Here is a 17654-nt window from a genome sequence, read left to right as displayed (position 1 = left end):
ATCAGAATAAAGGATTTTAGTCCTGTGGTGTTGTGGGACAAGGTGGTCCCATGCAAGGCCAGTCCCCCATGCGGTTTTACAAACTTTCCATTTACTCAGCTACGACATGCTAATAGGAAAGGATTTATAAGATTTCCATTTCAGATGGAAGTCATATGAAAACACTTGCCAGTTTCAGGGAGTGAGCTGTACCATTCGAATTAAAAATCATGCAGTCATTTATCCATCTGTGCTTCCTTCTATTCATCCATCCATCTTGCTTATTCTTACATGTCTGCTTTGGTGCTAATGCTAACGTCGTTAGCATGAAGCTCGCTCTGAAAATTCACAGCAGTCCTCACTTGGAATAAGGCAAACTGACACTGCAGGGAAATAAATTATATTGCAAAATAAATTTATGATCTCATTCATATTTCTTTGCAGCATATTTGGCCCATTCTTCCAGCTGGATAGTGTAAACAGGGGATTTACACAACCATATTCATTTCTTTACATCACAGGAACATTCCACTAGTGTGATGCTGAGGTATCACCCACCGCATGGAAGTGATGCGCTGTATCATTGCGCGCTCCTTATCTCTCTCTCTCTCTCTCTGGTCAGAAGAAAAAATACAACAAGGTCAGGATGCATAACAAGAAATAAACTTTGTATAATATAACAGAACAGTACAGTATTGCAAAATGTTCAAGTATTGCAATGTGATTTTGTTGTAATAAATATCAGGGTATTTATAAAACAAAAATGCATTCAAACATACATTTCTTACAAACCTGTCTAGGAGTGAGCAGGGATTAGAATGCCGGCAGCACTCATTCAAAAGTAGCAGAGGTAAACTTTAAACTAAGTCGTTAAACATATGCTAGATTATCTTGAAAAGGAATGATCATTACAATTGCTGACTTTTTTATAAATTTATAAATATAAATGTTTTAGTGAAAATTAAACATGTGCATAACATGCGATGTTAGTATTAATATCGCACATCATCCATCCCTATAATATACTACAGCAATTTTTCAAATTCAGTACAAAATACTCGCCTCCTGTTGTGATGTCATTCAGTGCTGGTACTAGTTTTTATGCCAGAGGAAAACCAACACCTTGAAGTGCCGTATTTTTGGTACTTTCTTGAAGTACCAAAAATATAGTACCTGGAGCGGTGGACAAGTGCCCTATGACGTTGGCACCCGTCCACAAAGCCACAAACACTTGCACTTCAACAGGAAACAGTTGCGCCGTTTCTATAAGATCCAGGTACTGTTTGTTCCCAAGAACTCTTGCCGGTTGCCATGGAGAGGATGATCAGGGCATTCCAGTGCTGCTTGTCTTGGCGCCTGGGAGCCAGTGAGCTCTGGTCCCATGAATGAGAGCTTTTCAGTGCCTAGGAGGTAGTCCATGCATCTCATTGTGTGTTTCTGAAGAGAGCAATCTGATCAGAGGGAAAACAATCCCATTGAGATAATAAAAACTAGTCATGTGAGTGCTGTCGCTGATGTATGATCGACAATTAAATTCTGAGCAATTCTGCAATGTGGCCATTAGACTCAACAGTTATGGCATAGCAGCATTCCTTCAGTAGCAACAACTGGTTTTAGATTGCAGTTGGGCAACCTTGAATTTGTGCTTCAAAAATGATTAGTAGCATAGCTACATGACGTTTCCTATCCATGGTGTACCACAGCCCTGTGCCCTGTGCTACCTCTGACGGGTTCCAGACCCCCATTGACCCTGACCGGGACACGCTGTTAGAAGATGGATGAATGGACACATAGCAACTTATCTCCTAATGCCAAAGCAGAAACACTTCAACTGAGCAGCAATATGCTTATAAGTATGATAAACAAGGCCACTTCCTGAGCTTTAACTCTGAGATCAAGGAGATGAAGTGACATGCTGGGAAATCAAGCAGGAATGTATCTTGTCACGAGCTTGACCAGAAGGCGGCTTAAGATGCTTGAACTTCACCAGTCCATGCTGCAATGGCCCACCAGGGAATTTGAATGGGCCTACTCTAGATGGTAATGTGGCCAGTCAAGCCACACGGACGGGATTAACCACTACAGGCTGATACAGTACAACGAAAACATTCTTCAGAATAACGATAAACAGTCACTGAGGGTCCACACCACCGCCTTACGTGGCCCTCTCCTTCTGCTCGTTAAACAAAAGAGCCACCGAGAGATTTAAGAACAGTGCCATTGAAAACATAATGAGTCTCAGCCAAGTTACTGCAAACACGAGGCTCTCTGGGAGACGTGAGAATAATGCCCGTCTTCCAAGGAATGCTGCCACGATCCTTAAGGAAAAGGAAACCTGAGCCAGGTTGTCTGGTAAAGCGCTAACTCTCCAAGGCCTATATTTGGAATACTGTACTCTGCTGTGGCACTGCTGTCCAAAACCATTTCGCTGGACTCCAAAATGAACAGAGAGTTCAGAATTCAGCAAGAACACACATGGAATTCCGTTCAGGAAAAGAGTGGTTTTGCAGACCCAAGCTGATGTTCTGCCAGGACGTTGCAGTCCTTGCTGGACATCTTTGTTTACAATGTTATTTTGCTTTTTTTTTGTTTTTTTATAGATGTCTGGGTTCCAGTATCTCCACTCTAAATTCACACTCTTATGAATACAGTTTTATGAATACTTAACATCACATGAATAGTCTCCCAGTCCATACTTCTCTGAACCAATTTTCTGTTCCCCACTTTTAAGTGAAAATGTATCAGCTTATTTCTGTGTGCTGCAGTTGAAATACAGCCCAAAAACTTTGTGACTGGACCATGAAGTTTTAAGTCAAGCCAGGAACTTCAAAGAGTCTAAATGGCATATCTCACAATTAGCAAATTTTGAAATCATTACCACATGTTCAGCCCTGAATGCAGAGAGGGGAATGGATACAGCTGAAATTCACCACAAAACAGTCAAATGCTAATTTTAGAATGTTTATGAGCAGAAAGTCTTGCTCCTTTGCTTTAAAGCTCAAAATAATTATATATATTTATATATATATTTACTTTCTAAATTAGAGCACAATTACTTTTCGTGATTAAATGCGTTTCAGTTTTTTTGACAACCTTTCCTTATTCCTACAAAAAAATGTGTTGGATTACCCGAATGTAGTATCTTTAAGGAATTACACAAAATCTATGTTGTTATGCTTAATAGCACCAAGGGTTCTGTAAAGGGGCTGTTGAATGATTCCAAGGTTCCCTGAGAGACAGGGGCCCAGAGCTGATGGCAGGATTTTTAAAATGCCAAGGTGAAAAGTGTTGGCCCGTCCTAGGTGTGCCCCGTAATGGACTGTGATTATTGAGGACTTCAGGGCCCACAGTGGTAGGTACAGACATGCAAGTGCCTAAATAATTTGGAACATAATTGAATTTGTCTGGGTTGGGTGCCCAATATGCTCTCATAGGGCCCAAAATCTCTAGCGGTGTCCTTCACACTTCCATTACCCTGTTGGAAGGTGTCTGTTTATGTACTGAGAGAAACAAGAAGATTTTGTGTAGAACCACCAAACCCAAAGGGGAAAGGGGAAGCTTGTGAAGATGTCCCGCCTGCTGCTGTCACCAGGCACAGAAAGAGGACCTGCATTCACCCTGAAAATTTCCTGATGGGAGACACATGAGTCATCTTCTCCAGTACACTAAGGGAGGTGAATCCCATGACGAATGTTTTAACAAATCCCACTGGAACGGCGCTAGGAAAACATACATTTCAAAAAAGTACGTACCAGAGGGGCATCCCTCGTTGTGCTGCTCCGACCGCATGACGTACGCCATCGCCACACGAGGAAGTCAAGGTATTCACCCACGCCCGTGTCTCCTTCCCAAATCCGTCTCGGCAGTTTGTTTATTGCCAGGAAGACCTTGCTTCCTGGGTTTCAATCACTGGAGTATTCTACCGTTAAAACCAGAGGTGGGTAAGGCTCATCCAAGATTTTTGACATGGCCTCTGACCGCTTAAAGTGATTTGCGCCTTTAGGAAAACCCTGGTTAGGTTTTTCAGTACCTGAAAGAAAAAGCGGATTGTTTTTTTGGAGTGTTTTTTGAGTGAGCTAAGCAAACCGATTAGCTCACAAGCTGGCTGAAGGAGGCCTGGTGAAGGCTGCTTGATACTGGACTGATTTCCTTTTTTGCTTGTCTTAGTGCCATGTAATGGAATGTTTAATTTGCCATTATTATGTACAAAGCCAAAGGCGATTCTCCTTTTATTAATGACCTTGTTGCTGTAGACTGCAGGGAAGCATCAAAGTTGATCGAAGTTGTACTTTGGTCAAAAAATATATACCATGTTAAACATCAGAAATGACACACTTAATGATAAAGACAACAAATTAAACTTCAGTCTAACTGACGATAATGTTTCACAAACCACATGCTGTTCATCATCATTCAAATTACCGGTAAAAAATGCTGGAGCAGTCAAAATGGATGAATTGAGTTTATGCTGTTTTCTTTGGTTTCGTTTAAGACTATGGATTCGGAGGAAGAATGTTCTGGTAGAATGTCTGTAATTCAAGTCACCTAAATACCAGCCTGAGGAGAATGGAAATGGAGCAGAGAAGATTACTGTTTGGCAGTCTCTTTTACTAATGTGACTTTGTTATTTTTACCCTGGGAACATTAAATTACCCACCCACCCTAACCCCTTTGCCCACCAGTTTGGTCACATGGCTGCCTTTGCCCAATTATAACTGGCATGGCTTTACAGCATTTACACCAAATATGGAATCCTGTCAACTTCGTCATGGGCTGACCTTTGACCTTTCTTTGTGAACTGTCACTCCAATAATACCGTCTGCATAGCTAATGCAATAGGTGATTTTTCTAAAACTAGCTACGGTCCAGTAGCTATGGCTCGCGCCGGGGTGATAACTGAGACGCTCAAAGAGAGGCGCTGATGGGAAACTGAAACAGGTGTAATGCAGTAGGAGCCCCTTCTGGAGCAGCCAGTTTGAAATGGCTGCCATACCACAGCCAGACCGTGTGGAAAGTCAGAGGGCATGACATTAAAGCTTAACAGAGTCGAAAGAATTTACCTATGCTCCACTGACTAGGGAATTTCTTGGGAAAGGCACGCGACGGCAGGCTTGGTGGGACGAGATAACTGCAGACGCGCTGGCAGTGGGATCTGCATGAGTGCAGTGGGATCTGCATGAGTGCAGTGGGATGTTGATGTTTGACTTGCCCATAAACACTGTCGGCGGTACATCCAACGCCTTCATACCATTTCCTATCACTTATTCATAGTGTTAGCGGGGGGGGGGGTGAATGGCTCTGTATCCATGATCAGAAGATCGCCGGCTTGAGCTCCAACCTTGGCGGAACACTCAAGAGTCTGTCTGCCCTTGAGCATAACCCTTAACCCCCAGCTTCAGGGGTGCTGTATGTTAGGTGACCCTGTGCTGTGACCCCCAAGCTATGGAGAGCAAGATGGTGTCGGCAAAGAGAAGCATCCCAGTGTACCTGCACGTGTACTTCTGCAAATGGCAAACAAAGGATTGTTGTGCTTGAATGTTTGTTGGCGGGAGTTATTTTCCCATATAATCTGATCTTATCTTATTTTATCCTCATCGGTGTGTCAGTTTGTCTGTCCTGCAGCAGACAAATACGTCCCATTTGACCGGCATTATTTGTCTTGAACGAGAACAAAGGACGCATGGAGGTGGTGACTGGCTTCACCCCAAATGAACCAGCGCTGACGGATGGGGCACATTAGCATCCAGGAACATCAGCGCGACGGCTTTCAGACAGTGCGAGATGGGAACACTCCTACTGTACGTCTGCCGGAGGAGAGAGCACGAGCAAGCGGGCGAAGGAGTGTCTGAAAGTGAACATTCCCTTATAAGGCCGACTTCCTCTCAGTCCATACGCATTTAGTACGAGTATGTCTGCTGGCGCAGATCACACATTCCTGCTACTCCGAGCTTTCTCGGGTGAGCTTTTCATTTCCGATTCGGTGGCAGGGCATGCGGCGGGTCCACCTTTCATAAGGCAGCCGAGGAGGAGAGTCTGCAGTTCCTGCGAAAAAGAAAAAAAAAAAAAAAAAACATTAAAAAAATACACAAACCCAGAGTCTAGCCGCTTTCCTGCAAGCCAAGGGTCTGCTCAGCAGTGCAAAATAGGATACGGCCCCTGGAATGCAGCACACCTGCGCCAGTCAGCCATAGACTAAACCTCATTTGCGAGGCGAAAGCACACAGCTACGAGAAAGAAAAAAACGCACGGTAGCTAGCAAGGGCAACAGAAGAACTGAACATCTATTGTGTGGCTCAGTAACCCAAGAGCTGAGCCCCGTATGTCAGGAAGTGAACATTATTATTACTTACTCACCCCTTTACAGTGCGATACAAGAGGAAGTAATAGGGTTAGGGTTAGAATTAAGAAGCACAAAAGTATATTAAGCAATTTTATTTTTATTCTAATTTCAGAAACAGTGCACCAACTCTGAAATGGTTCTACAATACAGCCATTATTGTGACAGGTGATATTTACACTCAGGCCAAAGGCATGCAGCCCTGAAAGAGGGACGCTTTTACTGTAGCATTACGTACATCCACAACATCCCGACTGCCACAGATAAACATTCCAGGAAACGGTTTATGTCGAGACTGCACTTTTATTTTGATACATGCCAGCGCTTGGTTTCAGACGGGAGGAATGTGGGATGTCAGGAGGTGTGAGTCCGGAGGGGGGGGGAAGGGGGGTGGTGGGGGCAGGAAACTAGGAAAAAATGCCAAGAATGTCCATGTTTGTCCAGGACTCAATTGAGCCAGTAGCACGTCACCGCAGCCCAGCCTGTATAAATACAGGAGGGACTCCCAGCTCCCGACACAGAACAACACTCCTCCAGAGAGCAACGGCAACTGCAGCGGAACCACTGAAGCTAAAACTCTAGCTTTGACCAAAGCCAGGACAGAACCTTACAACGGGATCGCCTCGATCTGACCACGCTCCGAGACTCTGCTGCGACAAGATCCGGGAGAGATTCGTAGACTTTTCGGAAGGTTTTTCCTTTGTTTTAGCTTTGTTGAGAGTGCAGCTGAGCGAACCAGTCATGTCTGCAGGAATGAACACGCTGAAGAGCAGCGCTCTGCTGTGTCTCACGTTCTTCTGCTGGGTAAGTCAGCCACTTTAGATCATACTAACAATAAGCACTGAACGTCCGTGCTACCGTTTCTCACGCTTGCTGGGCTGCATGTGGGTGATACCTGAGAGCTGGGTGCCGTTAGCATCTCTGGCCACGTTACTCAGAGTCGTGGGCTTTTGCTGTGACCGACACCGGCTTGTCATGCCCTCGCTCACTGCCTGGAGGTCCGTACTGATCACCTCTGTTTGCACCCCTCAGGCCTCGGCCCAGGAGTGCAGCGGCCAGTGCAACTGCCCCGTCGTCCCACCACAGTGTGCCCCCGGGGTAAGCCTCGTGCCGGACGCCTGCGGCTGCTGCAGAGTGTGCGCCAAGCAGCTGGGTGAACTCTGTACTGAGCGGGACGTCTGCGACCCCCACAAGGGGCTGTTCTGCGACTTCGGCTCGCCAGTTAACCGCCGCATCGGTGTCTGTACAGGTAAGCGGCTGGGACAACCCGCTGCGCTTCTACACAGATCCTCAGATTTTCGCCTTTGGCATCGTGCTGTCAGCCGCAGAAACGTGACCCTCCAATCTCACTCCTGTTCACTGCAGCTAAAGAAGGGGCCACCTGCCTGTTCGGAGGAATGGTGTACAGGAGCGGTGAATCCTTCCAGAGCAGTTGTAAATACCAGTGCACCTGCCTGGATGGCGCCATAGGCTGCGTCCCCCTCTGCAGCATCGACGTGCGCCTGCCCAGCCCCGACTGCCCCGTGCCCCGGCGGGTCAAGGTCCCGGGGAAATGCTGCGAGGAATGGGTGTGCGATGCTCCACACCAGCAGACCTTCGTGGGTTCTGCTCTTGCCGGTGAGTGTGGCTCCTTTCCTATTGGTCCGTTGGACTCGACGAATCTGCGCATAATGAAACACCAGTGAAGGTCTCGATCCATCACCTAAACCGCAAACCTCATTCTTCCCCATAGCCTACAGAGAAGAAGAGACCTATGGGCCTGATCCTTCTCTGATGCGGGACAACTGCTTGGTCCAGACCACCGAGTGGAGCGCCTGCTCTAAGAGCTGTGGCCTGGGCATCTCCACCCGGGTCACCAATGACAACCGCGAGTGCCGGCTGGAGAAGCAGTCCCGCCTGTGCATGGTCCGCCCTTGCGAGTCACACTTGGAGCAGAGCATCAGGGTTAGCATCACGATCGGGCTTTAGATGACCAGCAGGTATTTGTGTATGGAGAGGTTCAGTGTTAGTTTGCTTTGTGACCAACCAGATTTTGTCTCGGTTTTCCACAGAAAGGAAAGAAGTGCATCCGGACCCCCAGGGTCTCCAAGCCCATGAAGTTCGAGCTCTCCGGCTGCACCACCACCAAGTCCTACCTGCCCAAGTTCTGCGGCGTGTGCACGGACGGCCGCTGTTGCACCCCTCACCGGACCGCCACCCTGCCCATGGAGTTCAAGTGCCCCGACGGCCAGGTCATGAAGAAGCAGATGATGTTCGTCAAGACGTGCGCATGCCACTACAACTGCCCCAGCGAGAACGACGTCTTCGAGTCCATGTACTACAAGAAAATGCTGGGCGACATGGCGTGAAAGTGCCCCCCTCCCCCGGCCGGGGAAACAGATGAAAGAACAACGACTGTTCACTTGAATCTGACAGATAACCATCTCATTTGCAGCACAATACTTGTTTGTTACTTGGTATGATCCTTTTAATATGCATTGTCTATTTTAATGAAGACACAAAACTATACGATTATATAAAGCGCATGTGTAAAAGTGTATAGACTGAAGTGTGGGCTAGTCGCCTTACAGAATATCGCCCTAGAGAAAGACGGGGGGCTGTGCTGCAGCCTCTGTGACAATACTGCACTATAGATTTACGCAGTGATGACCCTGTGCTGTCACAAGCTAGTAGGTGCTAGTTTTCCTCCCCTTGAGCTGTGGTGGCCAACCGACAGACTTGTCTGGCTTAGAGCACTTGCAATGCGGAGGGGGAAGATTTTAACCCCAAAGAGAAGCGTAAATGTCATACCCACCAGCATGCCCGTTGAATGTGCTCTCGTTATTCCGTGCCCACTGCCCTCACTGTTGGGGGACAGTTTCTGTTATGGTGTTGACGACAACAGGCTGTTGTTGCGGCTTCCGCTGCTCAAACAGACATTGCCTGAGACGTGGAGCAAGGCAAACATGCTTCAAGGGTTTGCTGCAGCACTGAAGGAAAGGATGTTAGACTTTGACTGACTGATTTAGGTAATTGGAAAGAAATCAGTATTTCGTCAGAAACAAAAGAGACTGGATGATTTATAGCTTCATTCCTTTATGATAAAAATGCTGTAAATATTGTACATATTTTTGTACAGTCGACTAAGTTAATTTAAGGTAAAAGCATTTGTCTGTCTTCTGGCTTCGATATGTTTATTGTTAGTTGTTATATGTTTATTGCTTTTTTTGCTGAGATAACTGTTCTTAATGACAGTTTTGTGTAATATTTTATTGAGAAGTGTGACCAAAACGTTACATGTTTTCATTTTTGTAGTTTCAAATAAAATTATTATATTTTTATACAAAGATAAAAGTGTGTCATTCTCTTGTTACTAATTTTGTACTTTATGACAAGGTTTAAAGTTTTGGAGGTATCGGAAGATACTAGAACTGCTAGGTGAATTTCAGCTGCGTAACAGAATGAACGTGTTATTACTGCTGCCTGGTGTTGATCCACAACGGTACCACGGTGCTTCCTGCTCACTTAGCCCTGCCTATGGGGATTATGGGTAGCTGAAACCACCAACATGACTGTCAGGCCACCCGTACTCCGCACAATGACTCGCCTCCACTGGCCTCTTTGAATTTGCCTCATTTGGAAAACACCCTTATCTCAAAAACAGGGGCGACTCATGTTGCTAACTTAATCTCACAGTGCCAAAAAAAACATGTTTACAATGTGATGAAAAGTAAATTACTATGTTTATACACCAACTATTACCAATAAAGACTACGTACACGGTCACTCCATTTTCCATACTGTGTGCGGCAGTGACAGACAATGAATGTTGCCTTAAATGCTTGTAATAATTCTTTATACAGAAACAGTTTCATAAAATGTATTATGCATTACATGGATTGCACATACATCACGCCCTGTATACTGTATTTGCAGTATGAAAATGTTCATATGAACACAAACCCTTCCTTCCATGTCCTGGACAAAGTGCAGACGAGGCCACCAGAGGGCACCAGTGAGCAGGCAGAAGCTTTAGGCTTCTGGGGATATCACCCCGTGAACACCTGTTCACAATTATCTACTTGTTTAGGCACATATTTCAGCTTGCTGGGTATCATCAGTCAGTCATTAAAGCCCTTTAACTGAGTGTTTAGGCGAATGCTGATGAAGTTACTCGGTTTACCGATCTTTCCTTCCTCTGAAACCTCTGCTTTTTCTGCTCCTAAAATGATGGTCTGCCGCTGCGTGATGCGCCTGCATATGTGCTGCTTTTGAGCTTCGAGACTGTTAGTGAGCTGTGAGCTTATATCTGGCCTCATATGTCCTGATTACTGTTTTATTAAAGTAGTCGGAGATTGCCTTTGGAATTCTCTGCGCTGCCTGGTTATATTGCCTAAGTGGATGTTCTTGAGTTCTCCATTAAAAGTCAGAAATTAGTTTTGTGATTTTGTAGTTTTCCACATGGACACCACACTGGTAAGACGTGAAAATGTCATTTTATGTTGTTCGACATCAAGATTAATCAAATTTACTTATAAAATATACTGTATTGATTTGAATCTTATCCCATATTGCCCTCTGGTGCTCCTATGGATAATTTGGAGGATTCACGGGGTATCCACTATAAGTGGCATGCAATATATATTATTCACCACAAGAGGTCACACTTCAATCTCCCTATCAGTTTTTTCTACCTGCATTTTACTGCAGAAGATGCGTACATTCAGTGGCCGCTTCTGTAGAATCTGTGAATTAAAAAAAAAAATAGCATAAAAACCATGAATAAGGAGATTACAGCAGAATGCATAGAGAATGCAGACAGGACCAAAAGGCTCATTTACTGCGGAGCTAATCGTTACGACGTGTAAGATGTACGATGTAATCAGTTTTAATCGTGTTATGACCCTCCAGGGATTTTCATGCACTACCGTGTGTGGAGTCGTAGAAATGGGTGCAATAAACGAATGGAAAAAAATCTGTCTGGAGCAGGTCTGTGTGCCTGAAAACACCTGTTAATGAGGGAGATCAGAGGAGAATTATCAGACTCGTGAAAAGACAGGCTGGAGTGCAAAAAATGACAGCTCAGTACAGCACAGAGGTAGGCAAGAAAGCATCTCTAAACGTTACAAACTTGTGGTTCTGCAGACAAAAGGTGTTCCCTTCTGGTGTTAAGGTAGGGGTCAATTTATTAGGTAACATGACTGTATATTCTGCTAATAGAAACGTTTAAACAATACTTGTAGTTTTTCAGGCATAAAGGACCTATTTTCTGTAGTGCCTCAAATTTTACCACCAATGAAAATGGGGGAGCGAAGGTGAAATTGATAGTGCAGCCATGAAATCTGAGGTCTGCAAAATCCTCTGTCTGCAGCTCCCTAAAATGGCACGGGGACATAACAACGGCAATGAAGTTTATGCAATTCTTCATCAACCAGCCCACTCTGGGACAGTCCTTTATAACCCACTGCAGAGAGCATCTCATCTTCCATCACTGTCTACTTTAGATTAGTGTCTGCCTGCTCCAAGGGAAACGTACCGCATGTAACCAACTCTGCAGAGTCACGCTTCAACCTCAATATGTCCTCCATCAAGAATCCAGACCAATTATAGAGTAGAAAAGTGTGTTGATCCCTCCCAGTCAGGGCACTGCCTGTTCCAAAAACAGATTTATCGAAAGCACAGACAACCACGATTTAAACAGGGAGTTTCTCAGACCTGTTCACATGATCAACAAAGCACTGCGGAACAATCAACCTTACTCTACATTCTCTAAATCCCTTGATCCCAGTCATTAGAAGTTCTTACCTCAACCACATTACCAGATATTCAGGTATTTCCAGAATCCAAATCTAAATGAATGTGTAATAAGAATCGTGATTAAATTTTGAAACAGATATTGGTTTGATTTAAGCACATTATGAAATCATTTGCTAAATCGTTTGTCTGAAATGAAGGACTGAAGATTTGAGAGAATGTGTACATGAGATATGGATGTGGTAATTTCCTTTGATTTTAAACTAAGTGCATTTGGTAGCACTGTTGCGCCGCATGTTGATCCAGGCTTGGGGAATTTAATCCCTTCTGTGCACAAGAGGAAACTTAATGAACTCCACAGCCTATTGGCATACAGTTAAGTGAACTGATTTTGTGTGAGCGTATGCGTGTGTGTCCTGTGAAGGTCAGACATCCGTTCCTATTTGTACCCCTGCCACGTGCTCTGATCTGACGGGCTTGGGCTTCAGCTCTCCCGCCACCTTTCACTGGACGGACATGCAGTTTTCACACGCGTCATGCATCAACAGCGAGGAAACATAACGAGGAAATTGCATCATGACACCGCTAGATGTCAGTAGTGACAAAAATATATTAGTTGCGCTTGAACTTGAAGGAGGTGCAGGACTCGGGACTGACGCTCGTGTAGGAAAACAAAATATTTGACATAGATTGCATTTCTCTCCTTTGTCATATTTTATACAAATTGAACTTGCGCTATTTCCGTAAACATGTGAATCAGAATATCGACACGACACATTTTTTGCTTAGAATGTAGTGAATTAAAGGTGTTGTGGAGACAATGAAGTTACTCACCGCTGTAAAACTGCCCGTAATATTTAATGACTCCGCTTGGATTTTAGCTACAGGTCGACATCTCTGGCCAAAGGATGGCGCACGTCTGGTAGATGGATTTCAGGCCATTGAGCGGCAGCGAAGCGCGCTGCGCCTTTAAGGGGGCGGACGTCGCCTTATGCCGGACTGGGTACATTGCGGTCCCGCCTAGTGTGCGTGAGTCTGTGTGGGAAAGATAATAAGCGGAGAAGCGGAGAAGCTGCGATCACAGCGCCTTAGCCGCCGCAGATGCGCATGGTCGAGCGCTGGACTGTTTGGGGGCCGATGGCCTCCGTGTTGGGGGGGGTGCCTTTACGGAAACTGAAACCTGCGATCGTCGTTCAACTTTTCTAAGTGTGCCAACGCGTCGACGACAGATGCAGCAAATATGGGGACGAGACGGTAAATACTTTTGTTTTTCTTTCCCTTTTTCTAAAAGTTACTAACTGCATGTTAAGCCAGTTTTTTTAATGCATGTCCGTGTCAGTGTCGCCCGGTGCTGCGTTATTTTGATCTTGCAGATCTGAGGAAATTAGATTTTACGGAAATCTGTTAATCGTGCTCTTCCGTTGTCGATCTGTCGTGCGTGATCGTGTTTGGTAATATCGAGGTCGATCGCGCCGGGGAAGCAGCTTAAAAGCAATGCATGAGCAGTTATCCCCGGGTTATGGGGATGCCTTCGGCTGTGTTATGGAAATGCACCGTGTTGCATGCATGGCAGTGCTGATGAGGACGAGGTAGCTGCAGATGAGAGACGCGCACGATACTTCCAGACGACGCGAGCCGAGAGGCGGTCAACTCTGAAGATGAGCCAGGATGCGGAGGGGATATCCCTTCTGGTTCCCTCGATCGGCCCTCTCCTCGAGGCGGAGGACAGCCGCGGGGGTCCCGCTTGCCCCCGCGGAGAGGGCAGCGCTGGCGCCGTGAGCCCCATTCCTGCAGCCGGGACTTTCTGGCAGGATCCCGTGGCCGGAGGCTGCATCGGCTCTGCCGGCGTGAGCTGCCCCATGGACGGAGGCGGGCTGCTGACCACCGGCAAGAGCAAGAACAGGTCGGTGACGGTGGCGTACGTGATAAACGGAGAGAGCATCCCGGGTCACAGCGCCGAGAGCATGGCCCTGCAGTGCCTGAAGGAGGCGTGCGAGGCGGTGGGGAGCCGCCTGGAGACGGTGCACTTCGGAAAGCTGGACTTCGGGGAGACAGCGGTGCTGGATCGCTTTTACAACGCAGGTGGGCGACGGGGTCCGGGGTTCCCAGCTCTCACTCATCGGGCGTGACGCTCACGCGTTCAGACACGCAGGAAATCCGACGACACATATGTATTATTCCATTATAAAACTAAAATCACCTTCACCAGAAGCGTTGGGGTGGTTTGCGAACCCTTCAAACTATTTGCAAGGTTAAAAAAACTTACGTGCGTGTAAATGCGCGCGGGGGGGGGTCACTGCGTGGGGGGTCAGCGGCCAGGGATGCCCACATGGGCATCTTATATAACCACATAGATTTATTCTAAAGTTGATTATGACTAAGGATATGCCTAAAACCACACATAAGAATGATGATTCTTATTAATATTTATTCAATGGCGAATAACTGATTTGATTGTCTGTGTGAACTGCTATTATAAGCATTATAAGTAATATTTTATAAATTTTAAGTCGCGCTACTATATTAACAGTGTATTCTGGGGGGTTATTGATTTCTGTTATTGATTAATTTCCCCTTAATTCTGCTTTTCTCATACACTGATTGAATTATTATTTTTCATTATTTCGTTAAGTTGAAGAAAGGTACACCACCAAGTTTATACCCTCCTTTACCATCTTTTTACCCATCTTGTGATAATTTAGCTTTTGATTTTGAATTCTATGCTGGGCACTGTTTCCGAATCAGATACACCTGCTGCTACATAACAAAGGCTGGGTTGTTTAGAGCCTTTCCGAGCTGATATGCGTGGAACAGTCGGCATGCCTACTTATCCGTCTATGAATTCATGTGTCTACCTCTCTCTCTTTTTTGTGCTTCCCCCCCCCCCCCCCCGCATTGGTACACTTTGTGTTCTCTGTGCTGTTGTGGTACTAATGTTTCCCATCTTTACATAGATTTAGGACCTCTCTGTGCCGAGCTTTTCGTCTCCCGTACCTGTGCCGAGCTTTTCGTCTCCCGTACCTGTGCCGAGCTTTTCGTCTCCCGTACCTGTGCCGAGCTTTTCGTCTCCCGTACCTGTGCCGAGCTTTTCGTCTCCCGTACCTGTGCCGAGCTTTTCGTCTCCCGTACCTGTGCCGAGCTTTTCGTCTCCCGTACCTGTGCCGAGCTTTTCGTCTCCCGTACCTCTGCAGAGCTTTTCGTCTCCCGTACCTGTGCCGAGCTTTTCGTCTCCCGTACCTGTGCCGAGCTTTTCGTCTCCCGTATCCTGAGTCCAGTCTTTGATACACAAGCTGTTTCAGCTTTTGCGGCTCCACTAGTTGAAATCCTGAAAAAAAATGTACAATTTATTCCATGACTCAGAATTTCTGTCAGTGCAGAAATTCATGTTTTTGTGCGTTTTCATATTCATAAAGTTGTGGACCCCATTTATCAGAGTGTGAAGCCAAGACTGTTGAAATACAGTGGTCTTTGTATGTTTTTTCCTTTGGATGTTGTTGTTGAAAGAGTCACGCCTCATAGACGGGGGGGGGGGGTCACAGGTGCTTGTTATCGCAGTGTGATTGTTTTTTTTTTTTTGTCAGCACTTATGTTCCCCTTCTCACCCGTGGGCCACAAACACTCTCATAATTTGCACGTGAACCGGGCACAATTTCCCAGAACCCTCAGTGGGCCTACTTTCAAAGTGGAAAAGCTTCACAGAGGAACCAGTTTTATAAGTCTGAAACACGAGCTCTTACTGCAAGAAATCTCGCAGTGCAGCACGAGGATTTAAACAACAAAACATTTTCAGCCTGGCAAGTATCTCCGCTTTTGTATCTAAACAAAAAAATAATCATTTCAGCCTAGTAGTACCATGTTCCTGAAACTAGGGACAAGTAACATTGCCCATCTTGATTACATCCAGGTAGTTAAAAGATGGGTAAGATCAAAGCTTAGGAACCTTGAGCTACGTTTTAAGATCCCCAGACTTCAGAGAATATTGGAGAAAAAATGTCATAGTTTTATTTTTTTTTACAATCGCAGATAGTGTTACAACAATGTTCCCAACCTTTTTTTTTTTTTTTACAATGAGAGTTACTTTTTCCTCTCTATACATAGTGGGCAGAAAGTTACCCTCCCAGGACATTGTTGCAATTCACTGGGGATGTCTTTACAATTGACTTGCTACAGTGTTGCTAGTAGTGCTTCGGTTCACAAGAACAAGCATTGAGTCTTCTGGGTGTTTCATTTGTTCATTTGCCTTATTTTGGTCCTTAATTCCAGCATACCTTGGGTTGGTTCCTCTCATTCATTAGACAGTAATGCCAGGGATGCCTCCCAGATTAAGCATGTAGAGCAGTGTTTACCAGTGCGATCCTTGGTGACCTACAGTCCAGCCCATGTTTTTGCTCCCTCTGAGTTCCCTGCCAGACAGTCCACATTTTTGCTCCCTCCCAGCTCCTGAATTCTTGTATGCTTGTTTATGAGAGCACCCTCTATATTCAGCTACTACTCAACATGAAGGAGGGAGTAACAAAGAGGTTTTTCTCAATATGGATACCGAGGGCTGCAAAAAAAAACGTGCTTTAGGCAATGGGAAATATGAGGTTCTTTGTGAGCTGCTCACCGCCTTCTATCTTGCCCAAAGTAGGCATCCTCTTGGGGATAGATCTGCCCATATTTGTAGGCCTGGTTGTTTGCTGCTGTTTTGTTTTATTGCATGTTTGCATGAATCAGAGGTTGTGGAGCTCAAACCATGATCTTTGCAGGGAAGTGGAATGAGGCCCCACAGTTTCACCAGTCCTTCCAGGAATCCATCTCATTTTGTTCGAAGCATTTCTGCTTTACCATAAATCAGGCTGGAAAGAATGGATCCTGGCGTTAAATGAGGTTTTATGCAGAAACAGGAAATGACTCGTACTGTCTCGCCTGGGATGGCTTCCTCACAGAGCCTGAGAAGGACTGTTGAACCTGCAGAGGTTTACGTAATTGGTCCTGTTTCTTCCCTAATCTTGGAGTCCTTCTGGCAGAATTATTACACAAAATGCAAGTTTGCTTCAGTGAACTCGATTACTGGCCCATGGTCACCAGTCATGATCGTCACCAACGAGTATCACAGCGTGGGGGCCATTGAGTTCAGGAAGCTGCCGGACAGGAAATGATGCAACAAGGCCTGCCAACTGTATTTTGATTGCAGCTGCAAGAGTGCAAAACAAATTGCACTCTAAAGGTGAAAAGAAGATTCGTTATTGTGCACTACTCAGATCACTTCCTTTTTAGTGCTTCCGCATAGAAATCAAAGTTTTGAACAGTGCTGTTAAAAGCATGACTTTTTGATTTCTGCTCTAGATCCTCCTGAGATCCTGCAATTCTTTTTTTTTTTTTGTCTTCTGTTGAGGACGCTATATTTTAGCTCATATCTCTCATACTACACATGCTACACTGTTGACTTCATTTGTTCTTTAAAGCTTAGATGACATCACATGTTTGGGGGTGTGCACTTGCTACTTCTGCTAAGTTTTCCATTTTGTCGCTAACCTTAAGAGCCTGCCACGATCCATTGTGGTTCATGTTGGGGGCTGGGTGTGGGCTGGGGGAGGAATCCCTTGGGGCACCCTTATCAGCT

The 17654-nt window shown here is 45.5% G+C and overlaps 2 protein-coding genes and 2 long non-coding RNA genes across 5 annotated transcripts in view; 2 read left to right on the top strand and 2 right to left on the bottom strand.

Moving 5' to 3' along the window:
• Positions 1–1047: 1047 nt before the first annotated feature.
• On the bottom strand, positions 1048–6328 carry LOC125715263 (uncharacterized). The gene is made up of 3 exons (XR_007383982.1): positions 4402–6328; positions 3732–4009; positions 1048–1430 (listed from the first exon to the last, which is right to left on the bottom strand). It is a non-coding gene; the product is annotated as an uncharacterized LOC125715263 (long non-coding RNA).
• A 453-nt stretch (positions 6329–6781) lies between these two features.
• On the top strand, positions 6782–9649 carry ccn2a (cellular communication network factor 2a). Its single transcript, XM_048986580.1, has 5 exons — positions 6782–7120; positions 7349–7565; positions 7682–7933; positions 8049–8260; positions 8368–9649. Exons 1-5 carry the CDS (start codon positions 7058–7060, stop codon positions 8662–8664), a joined length of 1041 nt encoding a protein of 346 aa, XP_048842537.1. The 5' UTR covers positions 6782–7057; the 3' UTR covers positions 8665–9649.
• Positions 9650–10860: 1211 nt separating this feature from the next.
• Positions 10861–13014, bottom strand: LOC125715260 (uncharacterized). Its single transcript, XR_007383980.1, has 4 exons — positions 12884–13014; positions 12101–12144; positions 11832–11945; positions 10861–11040 (listed from the first exon to the last, which is right to left on the bottom strand). It is a non-coding gene; the product is annotated as an uncharacterized LOC125715260 (long non-coding RNA).
• Positions 13015–13084: 70 nt separating this feature from the next.
• map3k5 (mitogen-activated protein kinase kinase kinase 5) overlaps positions 13085–17654 on the top strand; it is a 35840-nt gene continuing 31270 nt past the window's right edge. For both annotated transcript variants that reach the window (XM_048986564.1, XM_048986562.1), the window contains exons 1-2: positions 13085–13303; positions 13623–14131. In XM_048986564.1, the coding sequence (XP_048842521.1) occupies positions 13290–13303; positions 13623–14131 (523 nt within the window). In that variant the 5' untranslated portion in view covers positions 13085–13289. The remainder of the gene's footprint in view (positions 13304–13622; positions 14132–17654) is intronic.

The sequence above is a fragment of the Brienomyrus brachyistius genome, chromosome 19 (genome assembly GCF_023856365.1).
Source record: "Brienomyrus brachyistius isolate T26 chromosome 19, BBRACH_0.4, whole genome shotgun sequence".
NCBI lineage: Eukaryota > Metazoa > Chordata > Actinopteri > Osteoglossiformes > Mormyridae > Brienomyrus > Brienomyrus brachyistius.
Note: the sequence above shows the minus strand (reverse complement) of the source record. Positions and strands in the feature narration are given on the sequence as shown.

Bases quoted from the DNA above. Each gene is read 5' to 3' on its own strand.
- ccn2a (XM_048986580.1), top strand. From the start codon at position 7,058: ATGTCTGCAGGAATGAACACGCTGAAGAGCAGCGCTCTGCTGTGTCTC. The intron at 7,566-7,681 runs GTAAGCGGCTGG...TGTTCACTGCAG, and splicing joins CCGCATCGGTGTCTGTACAG to CTAAAGAAGGGGCCACCTGC. The intron at 8,261-8,367 runs GTTAGCATCACG...GGTTTTCCACAG, and splicing joins ACTTGGAGCAGAGCATCAGG to AAAGGAAAGAAGTGCATCCG.